This window comes from Leptinotarsa decemlineata, unplaced genomic scaffold (genome assembly GCF_025532065.1).
Source record: "Leptinotarsa decemlineata unplaced genomic scaffold, Ldec_3_MD MMD2_tig00026307_RagTag_RagTag, whole genome shotgun sequence".
Classification (NCBI taxonomy): Eukaryota; Metazoa; Arthropoda; class Insecta; order Coleoptera; family Chrysomelidae; genus Leptinotarsa; species Leptinotarsa decemlineata.
In genome coordinates, this window is record NW_027412681.1 from 5341628 (window position 1) to 5364181 (window position 22554).

General features: G+C 35.3%; 1 protein-coding gene across 1 annotated transcript; it reads right to left on the reverse strand.

The window, feature by feature from the left end:
* Positions 1–631: 631 nt before the first annotated feature.
* LOC111512581 (uncharacterized) lies at positions 632–18131 on the reverse strand. The gene is made up of 3 exons (XM_074181279.1): positions 17951–18131; positions 14949–15770; positions 632–1364 (listed from the first exon to the last, which is right to left on the reverse strand). Exons 1-3 carry the CDS (start codon positions 17960–17962, stop codon positions 717–719), a joined length of 1482 nt encoding a protein of 493 aa, XP_074037380.1. The 5' UTR covers positions 17963–18131; the 3' UTR covers positions 632–716.
* Positions 18132–22554: the final 4423 nt, after the last annotated feature.

Here is a 22554-nt window from a genome sequence, read left to right on the forward strand (position 1 = left end):
AATATAAAAGCCATTTCCAGGAACAATTCCGAAATTTTCGTAGAATTACAGTCCATTTCATGACCTTCTTTTAGAACATGGCTGCTGACAACATCTCCCAGAATGCAACTCACTATTACTTTTGTGGGAAGCAATCCTATTTTCAAGTGATCTTGATGTTTGACCAAGTGAATTAACTGGACAAGTGGTCAAGTGACCAAGTGAATATATTGATCAAACATTAAGTGTTCGAGATTTCAGTGTTCTCATTTTTATTTTAAAAAAAGGTAGAATTTGACATTATAAATTCAAGCTTTCATAGTTTTTTGTAGTTTTCACGGCAGTGGGAACCAATTCTACAAATCTTTGTCAAGCAAAAGTTTGAAAAGTGTCAATAAAAAAAAAGAGTTATGTTGAAGAATTGAGTATACACTTCATTTTCTATCAAGTCCAGTAAACAAATCGAAACAGCATTCAATAAATTTTATATGTAAATTCAATAAATTATTCATGTTCATCCTAGAAACAAAAATACTTCGCAATTCAATTTGAGTTTCTTGGAGAGTTTTGCAGATATTTTTTTTTCGAATACGAACAGTATATGCACACATTGATCATTTATATTCTGATAAGAAATAGAAAAAAAGATATCACTGTATAACAGTATTTATTGAACTAATAACTTAACTCATTCATATATACAAAGAGACAAACAGGACTCGTTCACATTCAGTAACTTAGTGGTAGTATGCTGGTGCAGCATATCCATGAGCTACTGGGGCAGCATAGGCGTGGGCAACTGGAGCAGCATAAGCGAGAGGGGCAGCTACTTTGGCAACAACTGGAGCTACAGCTTTAACAGCTACTGCACCTGGTTCCTTGTGTACCACAGCGTTGAAGCCATTGTGGTCATCAGCGGTGTATTCCACAATACGTCTGCTACCGTCAGCTTCGATGAGTGAGTAGCTGCCGTGGACAACACCATTGTCGTTGGATTCTTGTTGGCTTTTGCTGTCTCCGGTGTGGGGGTCATTGACGGAATAGCCGAAGTTGTAGTTGGCTGGAGCCTCAGCGACGATGGTCTTGGCGATTGGGGCAGCATAAGCGACTGGGGCAGCTACTTTAAGAGCTGGGGCAGCGTAGGAGAGAGCTGGGGCAGCGTATGAATGAGCTGGGGCGGCATAAGCGAGAGCGGGGGCAGCTAATTTGGCGTATGCTGGAGCAGCGGCATAGGTGGCGACTGGAGCTGATACACTGGAGTATGACACAGCTGGGGCAGCAGAGTACGCCACCTTAGCAACTGGGGCGGCATAAGCCAATGGAGCAGAGTAAGCTGGGAGTACACCAGCACGGGCTACTGCGATGAGGGCGGCGAATGCGATGAACTGTAACAAAAATAAAGATTGTTTTAACGAAAACAGCAACTATAATGGCAAAAATATCTACACTGACACCAATAAACTTTTGTCACCCCGTGAATATACTAATTTTTCATCTATCGTCGATGGAAAACTTACTTTGAAAGCCATGTTTGCTGATTGGATTTGACTGTGATCAATGTCCGATCTGACTAGTTTATATATGAATTGGGTTTCGAATGCAGCGAGGGCGTACTGTTCCCCCGAAATCACTTTCACCGAGTCCAGCGTCAGAAGAAGTGGAATGGATGCAGATACATTGTTCGAGGGCTTTGACATTGACCTATTGATTGCTTTAGCGACTGTTAATAATGAGCCGGTTACGTGTAGGTAAACCTGTCCATCGCAAGTTGGGTTTTAAGGTACGGGACAGGATTATTTTTAGGTAACGACTACCAAATTCACTTGAAATGTATTCGAATCAGTTTTAATTGAAGAATTTTCGAGGTAAATTAGATGAACAGAGTTTGAATTTATGGGGTACAGTAAAAATGGTGATTTGTAATCAAAAAGGATGTACCAAAAGCTATGTCTTGAATTCAGTTTTTCTTTAGCCCTCGTGGTAGAAAAGTTTCACCTCTGCTACAGAATACCATATCTTGGAAAGAAAAAGAAAAGTTGGCAGTACCGGTGTTTGGGAACCGTACTGACTTTTGAATTCATTTTATTCCAGAAGTTTCAGATCCCTCTTCCATAAATTCGACTAGTGCAACAACTGCTTTTTTCAAGGACAAAACAAAAGCACTACAGGAAAATCTCGCTCTGAAAGCGGTGCCTGTACGAAAGTAGCGATTCACGTTGGAATCAGGAAGTTTACTGTACATAAACGGGGTTTTCCGAATGAAAGAGCTCGCAAATAGTGAAGTTAGGAATCTTTCACATTTTTTGATTTATGGTATACCACTGTTTCATTCAATAATTGTTTACGTCTTTTCGAAAAGAATTTATAATTATACAAATTTTTCATGGAGGGTGATAGTTCATTACACACACCATTATGACACACCATTGATGACAGATGATAATAATAATAATAATAGTTTATTAGTTCTTTAGATTATGTCTAGCATGATATAGAACAAGTCAGTATGGTACAGTATCAGTTTAACAAATATTCATAAGATAAATTAATATTCAAAACATTTTACACAAATTGTAGTCAATATAATTAATATAGTAATTGATGTAAATAAATGAATGAAAGCATGTGAAAGGACTCAATATAATAGTATTGGTGGTTAATTATTTGAATTTGGTTCTTTTTACTATTTCTTACATAATAGTCAGGTGTCAGGAATAGTTTGTTCACACGAATTTTCGATAATACAAATAAGAGACTTATATAAACAGATTACAGATAATACCTTAAAACATCTGAAAGCAATAAAAACAAGTGTTCTGATAAAATATCAAATATGAAAATATGCATGCATACATAAAATATAAAATCAGTTAAAATCTGTGTCTCCCAAATACTCACTTATAAAGTAGAATACTTTTTTTAATAAGATATTTCTGACTACTATTTTTAATTTATTCAAAATAGTAGCAGTTTGGTAAATGATTAAACAAGGTTATTGCCATATATTTTGGGCAACGTTCTGTTTTTTGGAGACGGTGATTCGGCACTTCCAGGATTCCAGGATAATGTACATATCGTGAGTCACAGATAAATACAGGTTTAACTCTATACTATAATTCAAAAACAGTAGAAACTTAATGATGAACTATATAGAATTACAACCTTGACAATAATGTGGTGGTGTATACTGATCGATAGAGAACTTTGCACTATATACATTGATGCTATCAATTTTTTTTCTAATATCAATTTTTTCCAAATATACGTTTTTTTCTCTTTCCAGTTTATATGATGTCTTATCGATTTTCTACCAAATTTTCTTTACGAATCCAAATTGAACCAAAGCGTGGCCGAAACAGCACGAAAAATCAACCAAGCATTCGGCCATAGTGTTAATGAACGCACTGTTCGATGTGCATTTGCGAAATTCCGTTCCGAAGATTTCAGTCTCGAAGATTAGCCCCGAAGTGGTCGACCCATAGTAATCTAGGACGAAGATTTGAGGACTCTGGTAAAGACTGATCCATCACAAACACAAAGCTCGAGAAGTGGGTGCCCCACGATTTGCGCGATGGACAGAAATTGTCATGTTTCGAGGTAGGTTCCTCTTTGTTTGTTTAAAGGTGGTTGACAATGTTTCGTTGTGTATTTCATCAGTTCGGACTTCCATTTTCTAATATAATATGAACGGGCTACGTAGAAACAACACTATCAAGATCTCACCTGCAGATAAGAGAAACGCTACTGTTGTGATGGACACTGATCTCTACGAACAGAAGATAGAAGATGTATTTCAGAAAGGAAAATACACGAAGATCGTGCAGACCCTACTGCATCAATTGAAAAGAAGTTGTACCAGACTTTGAAAAAACTCCAAGTCTATTTTACGGAAAAAGAGAGATCATCGCTAACACCGCACCACAGTTAACCCCCTCACTTGTATGGACTACCCAAAATCCACAAAAAGGATATTCCGCTCAGACCGATCATTAGCTCCAGAGATTCAGCCACTCAGAACTTGTCCAGATTTTTACTACAAATAATTAAACCACTGCAAGGTGAAACATCGTCTTTTGTGAAAAATTCAAGGCATTTCGTTGAACTACTAGGGGAAATCGAAATCAAAAAGCAAGATCAACTGATCAGTTTCGACGTGGGAAGCCTCTACACCAATGTCCTTGTCGAAGAAGCACTTCAAATCATACAGAAGAAGCTATCCGAAGATGGAGACCTGGAAAATAGAACAAACTTATCGATAAAAGTAATCATGAAATTACTAGGATGCTGTGTACGAAATTGCTACTTTCAACTGAAGGAAGAATTCTTTGCGCAAGATAAGGGACTGCCAATGGGACTTCACTTTCACCTGTTATAGCCAATTTATGTAGGGATTGGTTTGAAACTTTGACCATTGAAGAAGCCCAGGTCTGGTTGAGATACGTAGACGACACCTTCATAATATGGAACCATAGGAATGCAGAACTAGACACTTTCCTGAAGCACATCAACAACGTAAGGCCTTCCATCACTACCACAATGGAGAAGGAAATCCACAACGAATTGCCTTTCTTAGACGTATTGGTGAAGAAGACCGACACTAAATGGAAAACATCTGTATATCGAAAACCCACTCACACAGGACAGTATCTGAACCAGAAATCCAACCATCAATCGACTAGGAGAGGAATCATCAAGACTCTACTGGACCGTGCTTTTGGGCTCTGTAATACAAAGGAAGGTCTTGAAAATGAACTAGGCATCATCAATAATGACTTTCAACTGAATGGTTACTCCAAAGTGATGGTAGAACAGGCCTTAGCTAGAAGACAGCAAGAACTCCACAAGGAAGAGAAGCCGCCACAACCAGTACTTGTACTTGTACATCAGAGGATTATCGGAAATGATAAGATGGACTGGGTCCAAGTATAACATCAGGACCTGCTTCAGATCTGGGAACACTATCCGTAGCAGCCTCACGAAAACCAGGCCACCAAACGCAGACTGCGATTCCAATAATTGCATTTACCGAATACCCTGCGAGTGTGGAGAATCATACATCGGTGAAACTAAGAGGCCATTGAATGTTTGCATTGCTGAGCACAAGAAACACACACAGCGAGGAGAAACCAGAAAATTCGGAATAGTAGAGCATGTTTGGACTTATTAATTCAACACCAAGTGGGCTCAAGCTGAAATCATCCACAAAGAGGAACACTGGTTTGAGAGAAAATTCAGGGAAGCCGCGTATATGTTGTCCAACAACGCATTCAGTCAAGCTAGCGTAGAGATACGTAACATATGGAAACCTCTAATCAAGCGAAAAACGACCAACTCCCGCCAAACGGTCATCTCCAGCCAAAACCAATGAAGCGGAAAGAGGGGATAGGTGAAAGGTGAAAGCACCCGAATAACCTATAAATAGTCAGATCTCGGAGGAATAAGTCCAGTTATCACCCGAAGATGATTGTGGATACTAACAATCGAAACGTCGTGAGGTAACTTGGTTTGGAATCTTTTAATTTTCATTTTTCATTTTTTGTTAATAATAATTTTGAATTTTCAGCTTTTATTAATATTTCAATTTTATTTTCTGGTTGTAGCTTGTATGTCATTTCCTTGTAATTTCAGTTTTTTGCTTTAATAAAATTGTTATTTTCGATTATTCTTTTATTTTTTTCAGGTATTTCAAGTCAATTTATATTATATTAGACAATGGAAGTCCGAACTGATGAAATACACCACGAAACATTGTCAATCATTTTCAAACAAAATAATAAACTACTTTGAAAGGGAACGTGAGATTGGAGGACCTTTACTTCCACTAACTGTTGTAACTGTTGTTAGAGACGTAAGTTATATTAATTGCATTAATTACCTATCCTACATCTATAAGAACTGAACTAAAATTAAACAGCGAATATATAAATGTTGGGTTGGATTAAGTATTTGTCGATTGTTGATTTCAGAGGGTTGAAGATGCCTTGAAGTTGAGTATTACTACAGTTAACCGTATAGCAACCAAATCTAATAGAGGTGAAGTATTCAGCAATTCATCGAAACAGCAAACACGAGTGCAACCAGTGCTAGATGATGATTTTGATCAAACTGCCATTCGAAATGTGATTTATGATATGTACAAAACCAGTATTTTGTACTGATTCATTCAATATACAATATTTGACGACAAGAATGATTTCAGAAAAAAACTGTATTTCAACTAAGTAAATTATTAGTGAGTTAGTGAAACAAATCAGAAGTACAAAGAAATTTGATAGTTTGAAATAGTGCACATGTTGGCAACGCCATAACTTGTCATCTTGTGACGTCATTCTCTTCTTAACGGGAATATCTATTGGCAATCGAATAATATTTTGTTTTTTTTATGTATTCGATAGTTCATAAAAACTCAGTGGGTTCACTCTTCTGGAGAGAACCACAGCAATTCCTTCTGAACTAGATGAATCATACATTTACGAAGGTCGAATATGTTGGATTTCAAAACGCGAACGGAGACACTCCGAACACCAAAACAGATGATTATGCAAAAGACACCATAGACCTCTTGGAATTTTCGAGCACCAACCCTTAGCTAATGTGGTAATCACAGCAATCGACAATTATGCTAGGCGTGGCGAATCTACACAATGCCATCTATGCCTTTCGTTGTTCTGCAGTGTGTTAGACTCGTAATTTATTCGAATTATATGCATGTGTGTCGAGAGTAGAATACAAAGCGCCATCGATTATCGAATTAATTCGAAATGTTAGTCTGTTTTGTAACAAGTAAAAATGATTGTTCAATGAGTCAAAACACAACTTAATTCAAATCAATTCTTTCAGATTGATTACGTGATAGTTCGGTTTCTGAACATTTCTCCTTGAATAGAAATTTCAGAACAGTAACACACTCTATCTGGAAATTATCAGGCACAGAAAAGTCAGTCTAAATCAACTGCTACTTTCAAACTAATTTGTATTATTGTCATATACTGTCTGAGTCTCTGAATTGGAACGAATTCAATAAATCAAAAACAAGTCATAAATAGAAATGCTCGGACACTTTGATTGATATTTAAGGTAACGTGATTCGTATTCGAATTCTACGTATGGTGCCATTAGCTTCATAATCCAAAAAAATCCGTCAGTTCTCTTCCAATAATTTTCAGTCGAAGGAGAAGACCTGCACTTTCAAAGAGTTAATTAAAATATTGATTCAACATGTTTTAGTCCTTCGAGCCGGTTTGTTTTGTGACGTTATCGATACATTTTCATTTTTAGAGTACTTCAAAGCACGTATCCGTTTTTGAAAAATATTCACTTATAACAAGCCACGAGTTATAATGAGTAAATATTTTGTTTCTCCGAAATCAATTGTGAATGAATCATTGTCAAACGAAGTTTCAACTCATTTCATATCTCTATTAACTTTTTGTTACAATTCAAACCGAATTGACGCTTTCTATATGATAGCAGTGTCATCTGCAGAATAATGAATTTAAACTTCACTTTCGATATTCAAAACGTTAATAATATATCTATATATTGAATATTAGTGGACTTAAAACGGTGCCCTGTGGGGCTGTATTTAAATATTTTTAGATTACTCAAGTTTTAGTTTACTTCAACATGCTGTTTTCTGTCAGTCATGTAATTTTCTATTTCATTGGTTATTTCTCGAAAATCTAATTTCTCTGATGTTTCTATCAAGAATTTGGTTTTTTTTTTTGTTCTGAATTCCATGTTAGGTATTCACAAACAAAACCGTAATCAACTCATTCATATATTTTTTCTTTCTTGTCTATTTTTTATATATGTATATATGTCAAGTCTCAATCATAATATTTATATATCTTTTATATTTAACTGTAATTGGGTGTCCAACTTTTGGAATTAAATGTCTTTTCATTATTATTATTATTACTTCGTAGGTATTTCTCTATACGTTGCAGAAATAAATACTGACAGTGATTTAGAAATGAATCAAAATTTTTGCTATTTCAACACATTTTTTTGTATAAACATGGAGAATATCACCTGAAAATTTCTCCCTTTCATTTTAAACAAGATTCCTACGGCTGGGATTTTATCGAATAAGCGAATGGATGTTATCGAGTACATGAATGATTTCATGATTTCATGAATGAACTGAGTGCTTCATCTTATAATGTTATCCAGATTTGGTGCTGAAGGCAAGGCGATAAGGCAAGTGTCTTATGCCGAAACATCGAATGTCCACCAGTGAGGATGACAGTGTTCCATGTAAGTGGAATGATACGTCTTTCATTTACTGTATATAGACTTGTGCACATTGCCAATTGCACAAATCAATTTAATGCAGAGTGCAACAGGCTGTTGGTTAGGAAGCTGGGTTTATTTGGTCGAGTGTGAATAGGTGTGAGCCATAATAAGCCCTTGCGGGTTGTGGTGGAGGGTCGAATAGTCCCCCTCACTTTGGACCTAACCTAACCTACCCGTGTAGCAATCCTGTGAATGATATCTGATTCAATTCCATAACGGATGTTTGGAGCTGAATAGATCAAAGTGTTTTATGTATAATTCATTATGTATAATTCAGTGTTCATATGAAAGTATCCGTTTCGAAAGTATTTTTGTTTCGTATAATTTCATTTATATGGAAATAACTGTTCAGAGAGGATTTTTCTTCCAGTTTGTGTCTGAAAATTACATTTTTGCATGGTCTACACATCTCGATGAAGAGTCAATTTTTTGGAATTGATTGCTTCCTTCCTTTCTTTGGAAGGTTCCCATATGTTTTTGTATACCTTTTCTTCACAAACATATCTCCTAAGAATATCCCGCTTTCAATTCATGCAAAAATTACATTTTGAATTTTGTTTTCAATTTCCTTCATATTGTATTGGGTCATATTGTTATTCATATATTATCGCAAACTTTGTAGTTATTGGGATCAATACGATTGAAATGAAAATTATCATACACATATGAACTCATTGAAAATAATACAAAGACGATTCAAAAATTACAGATATTCATCCGATTTAATATACTCCTAATCCAAAATCTTCGACCTCAAACAGCTATACTTCTTCCTCACGTGCCTAAATTATAAAAGAATAAAACATACCAATCAACTACCAACCCAGAACTTCAATATCCGAAAAAAAAGCATTATGTGTCACCCTTGATGGTTAAATCCACCACACAGAGAATGTTCAGCTACCTAACATCAAAACTGTACAATATATATCCTGATGAGTTGAAATGTTCTGTTAGAACATTGAAAAAAACTATTGAAAAGGAAAATTCGAGACATATGATACGTCACTTTTTCGATATTTGAAATAATTTTACCACATTTACCGCATTGAATTATTTTGTAAGAATCCCAATTCCATAAATGAACATTTGATATTTGGAAAGTGGCTAAGGTGTGTCCTGTACACAAATCAGATGCCAAGAATCTGATTGATAATTATAGGCCAATATCTCTCTTGCATACTGGAGCCAAATTATTCGAGATAATTTTGTACAACCGCATCTACTTGTCAATGAGACATATATTTTCTGTTTATCAACATAGATTCATGAATTCTCGTTCGACAATTAGTAATCTATCGATATTCAGTCAATTTCTGTGCGAAACACTAGATAATAGGGGTCAGGTGGATGTGGTGTATACAGATTTCTCGAAAGCTTTCGACAGAATAAATCACACACTTCTATAACACAAGCTCTCGAACGTAGGTTTTCCCAAAATGTATATAGCACTTTTGGAATCATATTTAGTCAACCGTAAACAGTTTGTTCAATACAATGATTACAAATCGGAAGTGTATATGGCAACCAGTGGTGTACCACAGGTATCTAATTTAGGCCCACTGTTGTTCTTGCTGTACATAAATGACCTGTGTACATCTCTCGAAAGCAAGAGGCTCATGTTCGTCGATGATTTAAAATTATATACGTTCGTCACTTCTTTAAATGATTGCAGTCATTTGCAGATCCAGTTGAATATTTTTCATAGGTGGTGTATCAAAAATAAATGTAAAGCAATGACATTTACTAGGAAAAGTAATAGTCTTCACTATGCATACTCAATAGATAATGTAGAACTGCAGCGTACTGACGAGATAAAAGATCTGGGAATTTATTTTGATGCGCAGTTCACCTTTAACATACACGTTAGTCGTACAGTAAATGCAGCATATCGTGCATACGGCTTTATTGTAAGAAATTATAGAAATTTCACAAATTTGTCTACTCTAACAAAAATGTATTTCTGTTTTATCCGATCAAAACTAGAATATGGATCTCTAATATGGAACCCTATATATGGACAAAATATTTCTATCGTGGAGAAGGCACAAAAAAAATTTCTGAAATTTTTGAGCTTTAAAATTGATGGAGTAGGTATACCCACCTAGAGGCCAAAACTATGTTTCTTTATTACAAAGATTTTACTTTATATCCTTAGAAAAATACAGGGCGCAAACTTCCTTAATATTTCTGTATAATCTTTTGAACAATAAAATTGATTCCTGTGAATTATTATCCTACATCAACATATTTGTACCCAGGAGCGAATATCGTATGATAACGCTGAGATCTCTATGTATTAGTGCTAGGAGTATACTTAATATATATTGTCATCTTAAATTGCTCTGTAAATGGTTGTTACTGTTGAGCAATAAATGCTTTATTATTATTATTATTATTTGATTCCTTATATTCATTTGTACAATGTAAAATAAATATTTTCCTATAGTATAAATTGAATATCAATTCTGACTGTAGTATATTGTTTTAAATGATTTTATTTATGTAAGTATAATATGAACTTTTGATAACTATATACAACTTGAAATGATATTTAGTTTCTTTTTTAGTATTTAGTCACTTATAGAGTGGATTATTTATTCACACGTTTCAGTTGAAACAATGTATGATTTTAAATTTTTCTAAATGTTAATGAATAGTATTATTATTATAGCGAAACTGTCTACCTATCGCTGTTTTCATCTGGGAGCTGCGGTCTTTGAGATGTTCATTAGACACAGTTTTTGTCACGGGCAAACTCGCTTGCTTTTCCTCTGATTCGCAGGATCTCCCTCCAATCCCTGCATCGACCCGACACAATGTTTCCATCCGCGCATTCTGTTACACTTTCTATTTTCATTGGCCTCGGAAAATACAGTTTCCGCAGGGATTTCTAACATGGCCACCCGACCTTTCACTCTTAACGAGAAAACTAACAAACTGAGAGTATATTATAATAGGGGAAGTTTCAGATTATAATTGTTATGTCAGCATGGAGTGAAAGTTTGATCAGCACCTTTTTCCGTTCCAATTTCGAACAGATGAATTATCTGGTATTTTTCTATTCAAGACGGGACATTTGACGAAACTTTCCAAGAGAATATTTTATTATTTGTTCATTTCTTCGGTAATCTTTCCTTTTTTTCCACGAAAAGTCATAGATGTGTACTTTCATGATTGAAAAATAGAACTGGGACCACGCAATTTTTTTTACCCGGATGATTGAGGGAAAAGAGGAACCAATGCATAATACATTGATAGATGTAGCCATTACTACGTGGTAGGAAATCATAATGAAGAAAAGAGAAATGAAACTTTTTTTGTTTTTTACCACTTTTATTCGTAACTAACGTTACTGCAGTTTCGTACTATACGGACGTTTTCAAACTTATGTATGTAATGATGTAATGTTTCATTACATCAGCCCTTAAATACCCATGTAGGTACTAATAGAGGTATTTGGCTTGATTGCGTACCTAAATTTACAGTTTATAATGCGGATGTGCCAATTTAAAAACCGGTGAGTGAACTAAATCGATTTGATCATTTAACAGCTTGCACCCGCCATGTTTATGGTTGTGAATTTCCAAGGATTCTAAATAATTGAGTTCGTAACCCTTCCTTGCATGGTGCAGAATTTCCGTATCGTTTAGATTTGGGCACTTCTGGTTGAATGCCTTTCATGTTCAGAATACCGTTTTTGGAAATTTTGGCCACATTGTCCCACATAAACACTATTCAACTCCGGACACTTAAGCTTATAAACTCCAGATTTCTCCAACTTGTCAACCTTATCTTTGGCATTGAAAAGAGAACTAGATAACCTGGCATGTGGTCTGAATCCCACTTTCACATTGTTTTTTCTGAAGAAACCTGCGATCCTTTCTGTTCTTTTTCCAAAATATGTTAGCGTCACCCATTTCTTGATTTCTGGTTGTTTGACCTGAGGATATATTAATCTGCAAGTAAATTTCCGGCTTAGTTTCCTGACTAACTTCTGGATAGTATCTGCGTTGAAACCAATATTATGACCTATCTGTGTAATTATATCAATTTTCCTAGCTAGATTGTTAGTAGACAAAGGCAGTGAGAATGCTCTGTGCAACATTGAATTGTAGGCTGCTAATTTATGACAGTCTGGATGGAAAGAATCGCTTGGGATGGTAATGTCTGTATAGCTAGGTTTTTTGAAAACATTGAACTCAAATTCATTCTGATTGTGTGTAATGGTCAGGTCTAAGAAATGCATGTGTTTCACTATCTCTGTTTCGAGTGTAAACTGAATGTTGCTATTGAGATTATTTATGAATGTCATAAATTGGTTCAGCTGTCGTGTAGTACCTCTGAAACAGGCAAAAATATCGTCTATATATCTGTACCAAAAATTAATATCTTTTTTATCCAGGTCGGAATTTACTATAGTGATCTCCAAGTTGTTCATAAATATGTCTGCTAAAAGTGGACTAAGGGGTGATCCCATTGTAGGTAGATCTGATTGAGGTACACATCGAAAGCTTTGAAGTTTCAATAGTCCGGTCAATTTAGACATTCGAAGCTACCTAGATTCCCACCAAGCTGAAAATCAGTAAGATTGTTTAAAATATGATCAAAAATAAATTTTGGAAGTTCCCCATCTTTTTCCTGTATGGAAAAATTTTATTCAAGGTCAAAAGTAAAAAAAAAGAGTTTTTCGCGATTTTCAGCAAAACGGTGAGTTTCATCATAAAAATACTTTTAATAAAAATTATAGATCATAAAACCATCTAAAAAAACTGTCCCAATATTTTTTTTTCTACGAGCCACTGTTTTTGAGATATAACGATTAAAAAAGTTGTAAAAGTGGTGATCGTCATAAAATGCCTGATATGAGGTAGTGTACTTAGCGCATTTTTTTAAACGTGGTTTCCCCAGTAAGCCTATTCCACGTTTCAGTTGTGATTCTGTTTAATTTGAAACTATTTCAAAATAATGGATACTAGCAGAGATTTCATTGAAACAACGTTAAAAATAAAAACAACAATAAAAATTAATTAGCGCTCCGGGGCGACCTCATTGATTCCAGTGATGCATTCGCTTTTTCAGCTGCAGGAAAACCCGGAAAAACCTGCAGCAACACATCATCTGAAGATCTTGATTTACCAATGTCCTCTCTCTTGTAAAACAAAATGTAGAATATCATCAATGTTATTATTATATTGACTGGTGCCTCATATATACTTGTTTCCTTATAACAGTCAGTTAGTTTGGCGCATGTTTGGCAATACAATCAATCATCACCTGTTAAAAATTCCATTTTCAGAGGATTTAACAATAAGCTTTGCACGGACTGCAAATGAAAATGAAAATTGAAAACCTTTTGAATATCGATGTATCACTGTTAGCAAACAGGTATATAGATTATTGATATATTGTATGGAACTGAACTGTTTGAAAGTTTGATATTCGCTGAGTTGAAAATTGTGTTACTGTATTATACTATTTGTTTTCATATTTTTATTTCAAGGAAAATGAAAATTGAACACCATTTTAAATACCTATGTCTCACTCTTATCAAGCAGGAATACAAACGATTGATATATTATATTAAAAAGAACTGGTTGAAAGCTAAATAATCTTGAACTGTGTCTTTGTATTGTATTATAGTGTTTGTTTTTTCATTTTATTTTATTTTAAGTATAATAACAAATTATAATAGCTGTACATGTTTGATTACATTTACGATTGAATATGTTCGTAGTCGAAAACCTTTATATGTTATTCATTCTATGATTTTGTTTAACTATTTCAATGTATGTATATGCCCATTCACAGAAAATTTGTATCTCGAAACGTATACCGAGCATCTCGTTATTTATTTGAACTTTCAATTTGTACTTCTCATTTGTATTTGTATTTGGATCTTAAATAAATAACATATTATTATACTAGTTGGCTGGATGTATCTATAACATTAAAACACAAAAATGCAAGTCATAGCATTTTCGTTCATTTGAAGGTGGTTGACAATATTTCATGGTGACTTTCATTAGTTCGGACTTCCATTGTCTGATATGATATAAAATGATTTGAAATCCCTAAAAGAATCAACAAAATTCAAAAAAGCTGAAATTACAACAGAATAAAACAACAATTGAAAATATTGCAAATGAGAATAAATGGAAATTGAAAGATTTCCAGCCAATTTACTTCACGACGTTTCGGGTGATGACTGGGAAGACCATTGTGGATACTAACAATCGGAACGTCGTGAAGTAACTTGGATGTAAATCTTTCAATTTCCATTTCTTCCCAATCGCAAAATTTTCAATTGTTGCATATATTTTATTCTATTGTGATTTTAGTTCAGGGTTTTCTTTTTGCTCAATATAATTGTTATTCTCAGCTATTCTTCATGATTTCATTGATTCCTTCACATTAGACAATGAAAGTCCGAACTGATGAAATTCATAGCATTTTTGCTTATTGCTCTATTTTAAACGAAGGTAGTTCAGAAAAGTATACTCAACAAACATTGAGAGAGATTCGTGTACTTTCAATAATATATTTTGGCAAAATATTCGCCTAATAAATAAATAGTACATATTCACAGGCAACAGACATACAAAAACATCTACTCAGTCGTAAGAATCGATATTCTAGTGGTAGTAAGCTGGAGCTGAGGCAGCGTAGGCTGGAGCGGCATAGGAAAGAGGAGCAGCTACTTTGGCAACAACTGGAGCTACGGTTTTGACAGCAACTGCAGCTGGTTCCTTGTGTACAACAGCGTTGAAGCCGTTGTGTGGGTCAGCAGTGTATTCAACGGTACGTTTGGTGCCGTCTGATTCGATGAGGGAGTAGCTTCCTTGGACAACATCACCACGACGGGATTCCTGTTGGCTTTTGCTGTCTCCGGTGTGGGGGTCGTTTACTCCATATCCAAAGTCGTAGTTTGCTGGAGCAGATGGTTCAGCAATGACTGCCTTGGCAACTGGAGCAGCATAAGCAACTGGAGCAGCTACTTTGAGAGCTGGAGCGGCGTAGGAGAGAGTTGGTGCGGCGTAGGATACTGGGGCAGCTACTCTAAGAGCTGGAGCGGCGTAGGAGAGAGCTGGAGCTGCGTAGGATACTGGGGCAGCCACTTTGTATGCTGGGGCAGCGTAAGAAAGGGCTGGGGCGGCGTAGGAAACTGGAGCTGCTATTTTAGCGATTGCTGGGGCGGCATATCTGATGGGAGTGGACACGCTGGAGTATGACACAGCTGGTGCGGCAGAGTATGCTACTTTAGCCACGGCTGGGGCAGCATAGCTCAAAGGAGCAGAGTATGCGAAGGCCGGGGCAGCTAGTTTAGCGTATGCAGGTGCAGCAGCAGCATAGGTGGCCACGGGAGCTGAGATGCTGGAGTAAGATACAGCGGGAGCTGCAGAGTATGCGGGGGCGGCATAAGACAAGGGGGCGGAAATTGCCGGAAGGATTCCTGCACGGGCGACTGCTACGAAGGCAGCGAATACGATGAACTGAAATTGAGAAAGATATTAAAGTAAGATACGTTCATAATTCGCCTTACGAATCAATAGAAATTTTGCTTGATTGGTAGAATTGGACCCTCAGGCGTGAAACAACTCTAATGTGAAAATACTATTACCACATCATAACAAAAGTACTGTCTTTCGAGACGCGTTTGGTTTTTCTTCTGGAGTGGCAAACGTTTTTCATTAGAGTTCGTTTGCCTCCGTAATCAGTCATAATCAGTTTTAAATTGTCTCTATCAAACGTAACAGATTTGATTTAAACTTGAGCAAATCTGTTGAAATCTGTTTTTTCCGTTAACCAGCTGTCTTGTGAGAGTTAAGGACTAACGAGGTCTTACATTTTAACATATGATTCCCAAATAAGCATCAAATCAAACTTTTTCACTGACTTCAATTGAAGGAAGGAATGAGACATGATTTCGTCGATTTTAAATCATTTTCTGGTATGGAAACAAAGGAATTTCTTATAAAAAACAAATTAAAAATGTTGAAGGAAATTTCAATAAATTTCAACAATATATAATTCAGATTTTGTGAAAATTATCGAAAATTTAACGAAATCTAAATGAATATTTTCAATTTTCAAAATCACAACTTTTGAATTGAAGGAAAAACGTGAATATACTTTGTAGGAGTGAAATCTTAATACATGTTCAAAAGTTTTCCCCCAGCAAAATATTATAGTGCTGAAATTACTATTCACTTGATATTTTGAATTATATTTGTAACTTTGATTGAAAATTGAATGGAAGATAGTCTTGAATAGTACCACTATACATTTATTTCGATATATTGATGCAAAATATTTCTTGAATTAAGTAACAATCCTTTCGTGATATCTGTAACGTTCAGAACCAATATCGATACACGTATATAAGAAATATAAAAAAAATAATGGAATAATTGCTGTTGAGTACATTTTCCTTCACCATAAATTATTTGGTTCAATTGAAGGATTCAAGGAAACACCGTAATAATTTCATATGAGATGAAATGTGAATAGGTTTATTTGGAATCGTATTTCTCCTAGAGAAGAGAGGATTCGAATTCTCACTTCTCCATCTTCATACAAAAAGAAAGAATGAATGCAATTTAACTCATTCTTGACATAATGTTACCTAGATGGATGCTGAAGAGGTAATGAAGCAAGTGTCGCATTCCCAAACATCGCGATCGGATGTTTGCCACTGAGGATGACAGTGTTCCATGTAAGTGAAATTTTACTTCTATCATTGATTATATTGTGTAGTAATCCTGTGAATGATATCTGATTCAATTCTATAACAAATATTTGGAAAGCAAACTGAATAGAAGGAAGTGTTTTTTGTATAATTCGATGTTTATGAAAGTTACTTCTTTGCATGATCTTTGTATGAAGTTGATTTTTGGAATTGATTGCTTTCTTTCGTTCTTTGGAAGATTCCCATATTTTTTCTGTAGAGGTGGAAGGCCAAAAGAGCCTTACACTTCCAAAAGCTAATGTCTCTTAAAAACATAACTTTTCAAATTTGAACTATATTACTCCCATATTTCAAAAACTGAATTATGGTTCAATAAATAACAATATCTTGAAATATTTGAATTATACTCCCAATCATAGATGTGAAAAAGATATATGAATGAATAATCAAGACAAATAGATTTCAATTGAAAAGGGAAAATTAGGAATTTCTGCCACGATAAAAAATTATTATTCGAATGAATTTGAAAATGAATATAAGTTTGACTTGAAGTTTTAGATGTAGTGTTATGCTAGTTATTATTTTCTTCACATAATTCAGTATTTTCACGCGTTTTTCCTTTTCCATTCCTATTGTTACTGTAGTTGAAACATTTTCAAAAAAAAATTCGAACAAAAATAATATTTCCAGATTGTATCAAGAAAATTGAAGAAAATGCACATTTTATTTTGATAACTCTGAAATCAAACTTCAAATGATACATATTTATTTTGAAATTGAATTTTGATAATGAATAACGGAAAATCAAAAAATACCAATTTTGATCCACTGAAAATGTTGTTGAACCAAGCCTCACTCAATATGAGTTCTAGTTCTACGTTTCGTCAATGTAGCAAACCCTCATCAGACCAATATACTCTCAACACCAAAAATTCCCAATTTTCCGAACTTATCACTAAAAACCACTCTGAACTGGGTACTCACTTTGAATGCCATGATTGCGTGCTGTGATCGACTCTGCCAATATCAGGGTGGTGCGTGCTTTTATACAAGAAAAGGTGGTGTTGAGGTGTGGTCGTGGAGCCCGGTCCGCGATTGAGTCTCTGGACCTTTCACCGCGCCCCCCGATCAGTCAGGGCTTCGATAGAATTGCATTTTTGCAGTCTCGAGATCGACAAGTTGTTTGTAGGCCTTGTTTCACGTGTAGCGGATTTGGTTGGCAGTGATTTCTGAAGGTTTATGACGTTGAGTCGAATGAATTTTCTGTTTGGTTATTCTCGAAACGAAAATGGTGTTTCGAAATATATTTTACTGTTCTTTAAGAATGCCTTAAATTATATAAAATGATAATAATAGACTTGATAGACATTTGTTTTATGTTCTTTGAGGTTTTCTGGATGTTTAACCTTCCACAAAGTGAAAAATTAATGAATATAGATGAAAAATTGGTTTTATTTTCATTATAAATGGTGTACAAAACCGCGACACGAGGTTTTGCTAAACAAGCAAGATTTGATAAAATACTTTCCATATTCTGAAGTACAGTTCGACGAGATATTTATAGTAATAATAATAATAATGAAACGTCTTTATTCCCTTCCTGTACATAAAATAGGCAAAGTTTAGCCTAAGGCTATTCATACACTCAACCTACGTTGTACAATTGAATAGTAATGTATTACAAAAGCATTCCTATCAAAATACAAAATATGTCCATAATGTAGTGATCTACAGGGTGTTTATTAAAAATGCGGCAAAAAAGTAGGGGACTACTCTAAGGGTCCAATAAATAGTCCCTTAAATTAAAATAAGCGCCCTATATAATACAGCAATTATATAAACCTATAAAATAGTAAACGGGTTTATTCTATAATTTATCTTGGCTGTTGAACAAAATTGAATTTCAAATGGCACTTAAACTGATATTCCGATAAATGAATAGGTGAAAGATTTCTGAAACAGGGCTGAAGAATGATGTGATCCATTCAATTTATATTTATTTCTTACATCTAATGAATGAAGAATCGACTTAGATATTAGTTTTCTGTATGGAGTCAGAGGAATTTTGCATTTCATAATTTTATACAGTAATAAACAAAATTTTCACTATCTGCGGTTAGACATTGTCAACCAATTCAATTCAGCGACCTTATTGGAGGCATTTTGTACTTTTTGAATGCAATTTTGCTTAAATTTTGTGAATAGGTTAATTCCAGTCTAGCTACAACTTGTAATATTCAACTTTTCCACTTTTCATTGGTTCAAAAAATTGCGAGCGAGCTGTCGCTTCCAGAAATCTCGCCTACCAGCAGTAGCGCAAAAATCCCAGTGCCGAAAATCGAAGTGGGTTTGTTAATGTTCGCAACAGATGCAAACTTATAGTAGGGGAGCCTACGATGCAAAATGGGGATTTAATCGAGCGTCATAGAGATATATTGGGTTGCAAAGCTTAGATGATAAGAAGAAAAAAAATGTTATTTAATATATACCTTTTCATCGGTGGGGGAAGCGGCTATAGATTTTTAAATATGTAAAAAAATACTGTTGCTAGGACATACTCGAGCGCGTCAGATATTGATAGCATCAATGTCCTACGTATTTTTAATAATGTTCGTATGTTAAGCTGATCGTTTGCATGATGCGGGTGGTTGTACGTAAGGGTTAAAAGTGAAAAGAAAAAAAAAATCGGGCAAGTCAGATTTTCTCATTCAATAATCTGACGATTTCGATCTGACGCAAAGTCGCGGCTATTATTATAAAGTGCAAAAAAAATTCGCCATTTCGAAATACTCAAGCGCGTCAGATTAAGCTATATATCTTTCATCTTTATATCTTAGACATGCTGTCTTATAATCTGACGATTATCTAGAGGGATTCGCCTAATTTGACAATTTTTTTTTTATTCTTTCTAAATCATTGAACTTAATTGATTGAAAAGCTCAGAAAATAGCATGCAAATAAATAATTGTATGTTTTTCAAGTAGAATACAAGTATTCATAAGAAAATAATTTAAAAATAATGCTCAAAATAATTTAATTTTTTATAATTTATAATCAATTGATTAATTAATCATCATCTTCATCACGAATGAATCTCTGTGATCAGCTGTGATGGCGTCATATGGCAACAGAATTTAGAGTGCGGACGGAGTGTGAGAGCAATAGATAGAGAACAAGTGAAAGAGGAATAGAAACTCGGAGAGGGAAATATAGGTATCACACAGCTGCACGAATTAAATTTTATAGACGAATTTTTGCGGAAATCGTCAGATTATATATTTCTCTTTATCCTTAAATTATTTCCTTCAATAGTTTTAATCTTCCTCTTTGAAGATGATCACTTGGTGATCGAAACACGTGTCGAGGTGTCAAAAATAACGATTTGGTATTGGGAAAAAACTCCAGTAATATTTATTTCCTTCAAAATGAAAAAAAATTAGCTACGCTCGAGAATGTCGAAATGACGTTATTTTTTTACAACTTTGGTGCCCTCCTCTTTCTTAACGTCACTCTCAAACTGTAAGATTACTGTAATATACACTTTTTAGCATGTAATTAACTCACCCTATCTTAATCTGACGCGCTCGAGAATTTCTGATGATCATTTTTTTTTTCAATAATCCGATCCTTTATCCTGCCGCGCTTTAGTGAATCCGGAAATCCCCGCTTGGGCTCCTCTATTATTAGAATAAATGAAAGCAAAGAACTTCACAATCAGAGAATCAGAGATAAACTGCTTGTCGATCCCAACGGATATATATATCCTTCTGTCCGGTAGATAAACCGGTTAATCAGTACTTTACAAAATCCACAATTCCACCACTAACACAAGCGGATGGTTCAATTGCAACAACAGTCATAGATAAAGCAAATCTACTAGCTGAACATTCAGTGTCCCACTACACAGTCGATTTTCTGGGAAAGGCACCATCCACTATTCCCACCCTAGAATCCATAATGCCATAAATTACTTTTCGACTTTTTGAAACAGCTAAATATCAACGAGGCGTCTGGTCGTCCTGGTCCTCCATCGTACTTAAAAAATGCGCAAATGAACTCACAGCAGTATTTTGCAGACCTTATAAGAAAGGAGTTCTTCTTTCATGTTGGAAGATTGCTCGCGTTTATCCTATTCTCAAAAAGGGCAAGAAACATCTTCCAAATAACTATAGACCAGTCGGTTTACTATCAGTGATATCAAAACTCATGTAAACTTAGTTGAGGAGCGAGTCTACAGAGAAGATGGATGTCCAGCTTACGACTCCAACTGACCTTCCTATAAATTTAGTTCAGGAGCGAGTCTACAGAGGAGATGGATGTCCAGTTTATGACTCCAACTGACCTTTCTGTAAATTTAGTTCAGGAGCGAGAGCTTCTCAACTCCCCAACTCCTAATCTAACAACTGAACCTTAAAAAAATGTTCAGTGGTGCAGCCAGGAAACGGCTAAGTCACCTCCTCAAGAGCGGGGTATCTTATATAACCGCTTCGCACCAAATTATTGAGCGGCGTACACAGAATCTGTCTCAGCTGGGAAAACAAAAACCACATGAGCAGGTTAGCAAACATTTGCGCTCAAGTGATAATTCACCAAAACCAGAGACGAAAAAGCCCTGCTCGGCTGATTCTGAGGCATCGTCAGGTGTAGCTGACGTGCAAAAACCCTCATATGGAAAGGTTGTCGTGGGTATCAAGGTGGGAATCTTGCAACTTGACTATCCGGCTACCTCATTAACGGAGCATATGCTTTGTGCCTGCTCCGCTGGGGACCGAATCAGGTTTTTAGAGTTCGTCAGAGTTGTACTCTAACCATCTGACCTGAAAGACCACTCACCATACAAACTAATCGAATTCGTTGAGAAGCTGGGTTCATTTGGCCGAGTGTGAATAGGTGTGAGCCACAATAAACCGTTGCGGGTTGATGGCTTCATATAAAGGACACGTAATGATGATTTGAATAAAATTTTTGGGAATCATCTTTAAGAATGAATTTGAGTATTTGAGATATTTATAGATTAATGTATATTCGAATGAAGGTTTATTATTATCAGTATTTCCACATTTGTCGAAGCCGTAGATACTACAGATATGGAAAAATGCAATTCTCATAAATATAATTAATTCAAAAGTGGATTATATAAAATCATATTTTCAAAGTGATAATTTTAACAAATCGTAGAGTCATCAGGATTTTTCTACAACAGTGTTTATTATATTATAGTTCTGGCAGGCAAGATCATAGGATCATAAAGAATCGTAGAATTGCGAAATCATGTAAAACATAAAAAACAATAAAAGTATAAGAACCAATAATAGCATCAAAACAGGAATGAATTCAATGATATGAACTGTGAAAGATAGGTGGGCATTAGACTACGAATTGCTGTCCAATCCACCGTATTCTCCAGATTTGCCCCGTACAAATTTTTTTTGTTTCCAAACTTGAAAAAGTCATTCGTCGGGCAGAAATTTGAGTCGAATGAGACGTTTGTTTGAAGTTGATTGATAATGTTTCATGATGAATTTCACTAGTTCAGACTTGCATTGTTTAATATATAAAATGATTTCGTTCGATTCCCGCCTCGACCA

Coding starts and splice junctions, on each gene's coding strand:
- LOC111512581 (XM_074181279.1), bottom strand. Junction 1,365..14,948: donor CTCTTTCCTATGCCGCTCCA/GCCTACGCTGCC, acceptor TTTTTGTTACAG/TTCATCGCATTCGCCGCCCT.